The 9,596-nt window shown below is 38.4% G+C and overlaps 1 protein-coding gene across 1 annotated transcript; it reads left to right on the plus strand.

Moving 5' to 3' along the window:
* Positions 1–624: 624 nt before the first annotated feature.
* LOC129078826 (zinc finger protein 271) lies at positions 625–2,640 on the plus strand (the record flags this gene model as incomplete). The annotated part of the gene is made up of 1 exon (XM_054583815.1): positions 625–2,640. A coding segment is annotated over one exon (2,016 nt), but the record flags the coding sequence as incomplete, so codon positions are not given.
* Between the last annotated feature and the right edge of the window lie 6,956 nt (positions 2,641–9,596).

Here is a 9,596-nt window from a genome sequence, read left to right on the forward strand (position 1 = left end):
TTCTTTCTTTACCTTACCCGCAGCCTCTGCCCAGCCTGGTGGTACACCCTCCCAGTGACAACCTGGGCACTGCTGCCCCCTCCCACGTCCCCTCCACCCACCCCCGACTCTCACACTGCTTACCTTACAAATGTTCATAAATTGCTTATGTATCAGCTTTGCTTTAGTCAAACTTCCCTAATCACTGTGATTAGGTTTCAGTATTCCCAGATCTCCTGTGACAAACATATACAGATTAAATCTGGTAAGACACTTCTCTAAACAGTTATTGTGAGCCATTATTTATTGATGCTTCCTAGTTTCCCTCTCAGAGGATAATTTTGTGTTTTGCAGCACTCCTATATTGAGATGATGTTTTTAAAAACATTTATTTTTAGAGAGAGGGGAAGGGAGGGGAAAGGAGAAAGAGAGGGAGTGAAGTATCAGTGTGTGAGAGAAACATCGATTGGTCACCTCTCACATGCCCCCAACCAGGGCCCTGGTCCACAACCCAGGCATGTGCCCTGACCAGTAACTAAACCAGAAACCCTTCAGTTCACAGGTTAGCTATCAGTCCACTGAGCCACACTAACCGGGGCTGTGATGACATTTTAAAGGTAAATACCAATCTGTTTTACCTGAAACTTTCTTACAGTGTGGAGAACACATTCCATTTGGATTTTGTTTATTGTTCCAGATGGTGAGATTAAGACCAAGCTTGGAGAATTGACTTCAGAGGAGGATATTACAGCAAAAACTGAACTACTAACTGAGGAGTCTGACAACCCCAAAGACAATGTTCTCCAGGAATCTGAATGCAGAGAATTTTGTGAATTTGGGGATAAATTAAATGAAAAGGATCAGAACCTCTTTAAAAGAAGACAACATAACTGTGATGAATATGGACAAAGCTTTGCTTGGAGGACAGGCCTTATTAGGCATCAGAGAACTCACTGGGAGAAACCCTATGAATGCGATAAGTGTGGAAAGGCTTTTAGTGTGAGCTCAGCCCTGGTTCTGCATCAGAGGATTCATACTGGGGAGAAACCTTATCCTTGTAATTGGTGTATTAAAAATTTCAGTCGGAGCTCAGACCTTATTAAACATCAAAGAGTCCACACTGGTGAAAAACCTTACAAATGTGATGAATGTGGGAAAGCCTTCAGCCAGAGCTCAGATCTTATTATACATCAGAGAATCCATACAGGAGAAAAACCCTATCAGTGCAATCATTGTAGTAAAAGTTTTAGCCAACGCTCAGACCTGGTTAAACATCAGAGAATCCATACTGGAGAGAAGCCTTATACATGTAACCAGTGTAACAAGCATTTTAGCCAGAGTTCTGATGTTATAAAACATCAAAGAATCCACACTGGTGAAAAACCATATAAATGTGATGTGTGTGGAAAAGCCTTCAGTCAGAGCTCAGATCTTATTCTGCATCAGAGAATCCACACTGGGGAGAAACCATATCCATGTAATCAGTGTAGCAAAAGTTTCAGTCAGAACTCAGACCTTATTAAACATCGAAGAATCCACACCGGGGAGAAACCATATAAATGTAATGAATGTGGGAAGGCTTTCAACCAGAGCTCAGTCCTTATTCTGCACCAGAGAATTCACACTGGAGAGAAACCCTATCCATGTAACCAGTGTAGCAAAACCTTCAGTAGACTTTCAGATCTTATTAATCATCAGCGAATTCACACTGGAGAGAAGCCTTACCCATGTAACCAGTGCAGTAAAATGTTTAGTCGAAGATCAGATCTTGTTAAACATCAGAGGATTCATACAGGTGAGAAACCCTATGAATGTGATGAATGTGGGAAAACCTTTAGTCAGAGCTCCAACCTTATTCTACATCAGAGAATCCACACTGGGGAGAAACCCTATCCATGTAGTGATTGTACTAAAAGTTTTAGTCGTCGTTCAGACCTTATCAAACATCAAAGAATACATACTGGAGAGAAACCATATGCATGTAATCAGTGCAATAAAAGTTTTAGTCAAAGCTCAGACCTCACTAAACATCAGAGAGTACACTCGGGAGAAAAGCCCTATCATTGCAATAGTTGTGAGAAAGCCTTCAGTCAGAGCTCGGACCTTATTCTTCATCAGAGAATTCACACTGGAGAAAAGCCATACCCATGCACACAGTGTAGCAAAAGTTTCAGCCAGAACTCAGACCTTACCAAACACCAGAGAATCCACACCAGGGAAAAGCCATATAAATGTAATGAGTGTGGGAAGGCTTTCAGTCAGTGCTCAGCTCTTATCCTACATCAGAGGATCCACCCTGGGGAGAAACCATATCCACGTGATCAATGTGGCAAAAGCTTTAGTGGGCACTCTGATCTCATTAATCTTCAAAGAATGCACACTGGGGAAAAGCCATACAAATGTGATACATGTGGGAAAGCCTTCAACACATGCACAGATCTTATGGAACATCAGAGAATCCACACTGGGGAGAAACCCCACGGGGGTATTCAGTGCAGTAGAAGTTTTACCCAAATTTCTGAACTTGCTGATCATGACATAGCCCATTCTGGCCAAGACAGTGTACATGTGATGAATGTGGGAAAACCTTTAGTGTATACACCAACTTTATTCAGTACCAGAGACACTACACCAGAAAAAAAATCTAGTGAATGCTATTGATGATTATGAAAAAGGTTTTAATCAATGCTCAACTCTTGTGCTACATTAAAAAAACAAAAACCAAAAAACACCCCACAGTGGATAGGAAACGATTCAATTTTTATAATGAAAGTTTAACTTAGACCTCAGACAGTACTGAACTTAAAAAATTCTGAGGAGGAATCTTGTTATGGGAAAATGTTCAATATGAATAAAAATTTTAGTGTATGTCAGCAACAATGGAAAGAAATTCATATTTGCTATAATGTAAGAGAAGCTCTAGTCTTATTCAACTACAATCCAGAAGAGGAGAGTTTTATCATTCTAAGAAATGTGTTAACAGTATTAAGAACCTTATCAGATATTGTAAAAATCAGTGTTGTGGGATGTGCAACCAGAACTTAGAAATATAATCATATTATGATCTCAGACATTTAGTGAGCCCAAATTACCTATTACATATCAGAGAAATTGTTAAATAATGTAGGGGAAACTTAAATACCTTCCATAATTTAATTGGCATTCACTCCGACATCACACCTATTTGCTGACAGCTGGAGAGTTCTAGCTGGTGCCAATGCTAGTTATCATTAAATCCCCCGTGTGTGAACATACTATGCTGTTCTGGTATTAAATATATTAACTACATAACTCCAGTGCCCCATTTTCTCAAAAAAAATTTTTGACCTAGTTTTGGTTCTCCTGAGTTTTTAACTTCCTGTGATGTTTACAGCAAATATGGATTTATTTTGCTCTCAATAATGAAGCCTATAAACTATAGTGGCCTGAAGTCATTTCTTCAATACTACCATTTAATCACAGCTTCTAAATATGTGGAACAATTTTTTAAAAAATTCGTATGTCTAAGTGTAAAGATTACTACCCTATTTGTCATCTAGAGATTAAACAAAATAATAGCTAAAGTAATACTCCCATGACTAATTTGTGTAGCATAATCTGCTTAAAAATAACAAGGTCTGCCCTGGCTGGTGGCTCAGTGGATAGAGTGCCTGCTTTTGGACGAAAGGGTTGCTGGTTTGATTCTGGGTCAGGGCACATGACTGAGTTGTAGGACAGGTCCCTGGTTGTGGGGTTAGGGATGTGCAAGAGGCAACCAATCAATGTTTCTCTCTTTCCTTCTCTTCCCCTCTCTCTAGAAGTAAATAAATAAAATCTTTAAAATTTGTGTTTAAAAAAATAAAAAGACCTATCTACTGATTTTTTTTAAGTGGCAACATTCATCAGACTGTTGATCTCTGATATACATATTGATTATAGGCTACATATATGCAAAGTTTTCTACTGGAAAATACAGTTTTTAAAAAATAAAAATTTCAAATTCTCTTTCTGGGACTAACCATTTGTTAAAATTCTGTTATGTACTACCATGTACTTTGAATATCTCCCGTAATTATCCAATTACTTCAATCCAACAGACCTTGTTAAATTACTATGTTCAAAGCCTTTTTTAAGGTTTTATAGTGTACACAAAGTTTACATACAAAACAGTTTGTACACTGTCCCAGCAAAGCATGAAAGCATGTATTATACAGTGATAAAGACTGATGTATACAGAAAACACATGGCTCAATTTAATCATAAAGGTAGACAAGATACTTGTAAGAGCTCAGAGGAGGTAGGGTTTAATTCTAACTAGAAGTAAAATGGTAAGCTTTGTGGAGCTGCTGAGATTTGAGTTTTGAAGGATGAGATAGGAGCATAAAGACAGGGAGGGAATAGTCAACAAAGGCACAAAAGCAAGGACGTATTAGAAATGATGCAGAGTGGGGGGCTTGGTCATTAATTCATTCAATAAATATTCAGTGTCAGAGACTGTACTAAATGCTGCTAAAGAAAAAAAAAAGTTCCTGCCCTCCAGCTTAAATGTCATGAAAATAATGACTGGAACATGTACTTAGAATTAGGTAAAAATAAAAATGAAGTAAAACACAGCTAAGGAGTATGACAGTAAAAAAAAAAAAAAAAAAAAAAGGCACCTAAACTTCCTGGGGCTTAGTGTCACCTATAAAACAGAAAAATACTAGATATGGTGCAAGCAGATATATTGCATTTTGCTGTTAAGATAATGGAAAGCCATTGGGTCTTTGAACCAGGGAAGGGCATGTTCATCTCCCTGCTTTATGAAGAGTCTAAGATTAAAAGGAGGAAAGAGACAGCAGAAAGAAAAACTATTTGGAAGTCTGGAAATAAAATTACGAGGTCCAGAAGTAGAGGAGTTTGGAGGCATTGATATGATGATATGTTGATAAGTGAGTAGGGAGAAAAGTGTACAATCAACTATTGTCTGTTCTTTGGAGAATTTAAAAAGTGAAAAAAATGAATAAAAAGGATTATCAAATTTATATCTGAAGTTTAGCCATCTCTCCAGAGAATAAATTTTCAGAGCCAACTGCTTACAATGCATTTTTTTTCCCTGAGTCCGAAAGGTAAACTCAAATTCATGAACTTAACACATATACCCATGCTATCTTCCTCAATTCTCTATCCTGGTGAATTGCTGTACTAAACATCTTGCTATCCAGATAAAATAACGTCATGATCTTACACTCCTCACTCTCTCCAGTTTTCTAAATCCAATTGCTTGCTAGGACTTGAAAATGAGTTATGAAAGTAATGCTACTTCCTCTAAAAATTAAAACAATAATGAAGTATACTGAGTGAAAAGGGAATGGGCTTGACATTTAATGCCAGTTGATCTTTCCCAAGCATTCTTCATCTGGTGAGGCCAAAGACCAAGAAATCTAGCCCAACGACACTGAAAGGGTAAGTGGAACACTCTGCCAACTCATTGTGACAGTAAAAACTGGAGCACAGAACATGCCAAGTAGGAAGTGCTCTTGTAATCACCCCACAATTCAATGTGAACATTGAAAGGCTATATTCTAGGAATAAGAAGGAAACCAGTGTGGTCCAAGTCTAAAAAAATTCTGAAACAATCTCAAGTCAGACTTTTAGTAAATTACCTGTTCCTAATTGAACTGCCTGTTAGAAGACAAGGTGAATCCTCTCTGGAGGATGACTATCCAGAGACTATAACTTTTCATGTATAATATTCTGTGTTCAATAAAAAATTATCAGAATAGTCACAGATATCAATATGAACTCTCACACACAGATGGATAGACACAGAAGCAATTATAAAATGCATATACGTGGATTAGTATGTATTTGCCTGTGTTCTGACAGGACCTAGAAGTAATGACACTCCAGTATCAATGAGTATATCCAGATCATGGTTTGTAAAATAGCATTCTGCAAATAAAAGCAATCAGGGTTCCTTTGGCTAGGGCAGGAAAAAATATAAGATGATCCTGGAGCATCTTATAGTAAGAGCTCAAAAAACAATACAATGGGGGCATGTCAAAGGAACAAAGGAGTCAACCTGAAAGAGCTTCCAACACCAAATAAATATACAAGAGTCCATACTGATGTAAATAAATATGGAAGAAGAGACCAATTCTTATGGAAGAATTACAAATAATATATACAAATTCTCCACCCTCCAAGATCTGAAGTTTAATCCCAACTTGGCAAAAATTACTTCAATCTGTGCTGGCTGGGTAGCTCTGTTGTATAGAGCATTGTCCCAATATGCCAAGGTTGTGGGTTCAGTCCCGTCAGGGCACATACAAAAAGCAACTGATGAATGCATAGATAAATTGAACTACAAATCAGTGTTTCCCTCTCATCCTCCCTCTAAAATCAATTTAAGAAAATTTTTAATAACTATAATTCTTTAAGATTTCTCAACCTCAGCACAACTGACATTTTAGGCCAGATATCTGGTTATCTTCCCAGATGTGTATATATCTATGTATCTGTAATAACACATACCACTTTTTCCTGATTTATTGAAGTTGCAGGCACAATGCCCCTTTGACATTTAAATAGAGCCAAGAAGAGGATTTTGAGCAAGAATGTTAAATAAGGTGACTTACGTGTTCTTGCTGTGTTGAGAACTGAGTGAAGCAGGGCGAACAGGAAAGCAGGGAGGCTATTGGCTTGAGCAACTCAGATGAGGACGATTCTAACAAGTTTGGGGACAAATTAAGTTCATTTTGGGGCATGGGACATGTTGGACTTGAAATGCCCGAGTCATTGTGGAGAGCTCTGTTTATAAGCCTCCTCCTATTTGCAGGGCTAGGGTTTCTGGTTTATGATACTGATGAGCCCCTAAGATTGTCTGCACCATTCGCCTTTGAGGTTGCAGGCCCACGAGGCTGTGGGTAGAGGGAGCAACTGACTCCCACCTTCCTGATCTCTGGCCTGCCACTCCTCCTGTGCTATTGGCATTTTCTTGGAGCCTGACTTCCTAGTGGTTGTTGCCGGAGAGGTGAAACGGTGCCACCTAAAAGAGTGGATGAGTGGATGCTCTGTGGTGGAAGCTGACCACAGGGAGAGGGGAGTCTGATGCCTTTTCCTTCCTCCTACCCCACAGTGAGATGAAGATGAAATAGTTCATACCATTCGCTCTCTGAAGACAGTGAGACTAAGCAAACTACTGTGCTTCTTTAGAAGCTGTAGACAGCACAGTAACAACTACTTGCATTTGTTCTCTCCTTCCTTGCTTTACCTCCTGTTTACCCTCAGTGGACCTTTCTTGGGATTACATCACCCCAATTAAATTTTAGCAGTAAGCTCTTATCTTAGGCTTTGTTTTCTTAAGAATCCAGAGTAAAGCAGGTATCAAAATGGAGATACTGGTAAGCAAAGGGATAATACAAAGCTGTACTAGAGACAAAAGGACTAGGCTGAGATGCAGATTTTGGAGTTGGAAATAGTATTCAAAGACATGGGGCCTTCTGCACAACTAAAGAAAACATCAGTAAAACAAAAAGGGAACCAACTGCTTATGGGAGACCATATTTGCCAATGATACCTCAGACAGGGGTTTGATCTCCAAAATATATATAGAACTCATATGACTCCACATCAGGAAGACAAACGATCCAATTAAAAAATGGGCAAATGATCTGAACAGACACTTCTCCAAGGAGGACATACAGAGGGCCCAGGGCATATGAAAGGATGCTCAGCATCACTAGCCATCAGAGAGATGCAAATGAAAACCACAATGACCACTTCACATGGGTCAGAATGGCCATCATTAACATATCAACAAACAAGTACTGGAGAGCTTGTGGAGAAAAGGGAACCCTGTACACTGTTGGCTAGAATGCAGACTGGTGCAGCCGCTGTGGAAAAAGTTTGGAATTTCCTCAAAAAATTAAAAATGGAACTGCCTTTTGATCCAGCGATTCCACCATTGGAATTACACCCTAAGAATCCTGAAACACCAATTCAAAAGAACCTACATACTCCAATGTTCATAGCAGCATTATTTACAATAGCCAAGTGCTAGAAATAGCTTAAGTGCCCAACAGTAAATAAGTGGATCAAAAAACTGTGGTACATTTACACAATGGAACAGTACGCAGCAGAGAGAAAGAACTCCTACCCTTTACGGCAGCATGGAAGGGACTGGAGAGCATTGTTCTCAGTGAAACAAGCCAGGTGGTGAAAGACAAATACCATATGGTCTCACCTATAATTGGAACCTAATCAACAACACAAACAAATGAACAAAAAAGAACCAGAGACATGGAAATAAAGAACAAACTGACAGTGACTGGAGGGGAGGAGGGAGAAGGGTAACGGGGGACAAAAGGGGATGATGTACAAAGGGCCCACAGACAGGACAATAGGGTGGGGATTGTCTTTGGGAGCAGGGGTTGGACAGGGCAGGGAGGAACAACAGGAGATGGGGACAACTGTAACTGAACAAAAAAATAAGTATTTTTTATTCCTACTTTTAAAATTATTTTTTAACTATTTATTCTATTACAGTTGTCTCAATTTTTCCCCCTTTGCCCTTCTCCACCCATCCCACCCCACTTCGCCCCATTCCCACAGTCAATTCCCACTCTGGTGTCCATGTCCATGGGTCATTCATACATGTTCATTGTCTAGTCCCTTCCCCTTCTTTCCACCATTGCCCTCCTTCCCCATCCCCTCTGGTCACCTTCAGTCTGCTCCATGCCTGTGGTTTGTTTTATTCATTAGTTATTTTGTTGAATAGTTTCCACTTATAGATGAGAGCATATGCTATTTGTCTTTCACCAACTGGCTTATTTCACTTAGCATAATATTCTCCAGTTCTATCTATGTTGTTGCATTTTCTTCTTTTTTAAATGCAGATTGATTTTTTTAGATGTCAAAGTCCATTATAAAATATTAAAAATTTTAAATCCATTATAGTCTCAGCAATTAAACCAACATGACACCAGCACAGAAATAATCAGGTAGATCAATGAAATAAGCATTCTAGAAACAAATGTATGTATCTAACAATATATGATCAAATTGGTATTTCAAATCCATGGGGAAAATAAGGCTTAACAAATAAATTGCATGGACCACTATTACTTGAAATAAATATATATTGAGCCCTATTTCACACATTATATAAAAAGTATTCAGGTGAGTTAAAAATCAATATGTAAAATCTAAGGAGTTTTAGAAGATACAAAATATTTTTCTTACCCTGAAGGAAAATATTCAAACCCAGAAGCTATAAAGTATAAAACAAATAAGCTAAAAAAAAATTTTTTTTTAATTAAAAAGAAAAGACATAGGGCCAGATGAGATCACCTAGGAAGTGAAACAGGCAGAAAAGAGATTTGAACACTGAGCCCTCAGGCTTTCCAATATATAGAAGTCAATAAAAATAAAGTAATACCAGCATTGAAACTGAGAAGCACCCAAGAGGTAGAAAAAACCTGTGTGTCGTTCTTGAAGCCAAATGAGAATGTCTATTATGCAAAATATTGCTGATGGCTCAAGTAATGTCAAATAAACAAGGATTGGAATCAGCAGGATGAAGATTAACAAACTTGACTAGAACTTTAAAATTTATTTATTTTTAGAAATGGGAAGGAGGGAGAGAAACATTGATG

This window comes from Pteronotus mesoamericanus, unplaced genomic scaffold, assembly GCF_021234165.1.
Source record: "Pteronotus mesoamericanus isolate MK-2021 breed Mesoamerican mustached bat unplaced genomic scaffold, CSHL_Meso_final contig_74, whole genome shotgun sequence".
Classification (NCBI taxonomy): Eukaryota; Metazoa; Chordata; class Mammalia; order Chiroptera; family Mormoopidae; genus Pteronotus; species Pteronotus mesoamericanus.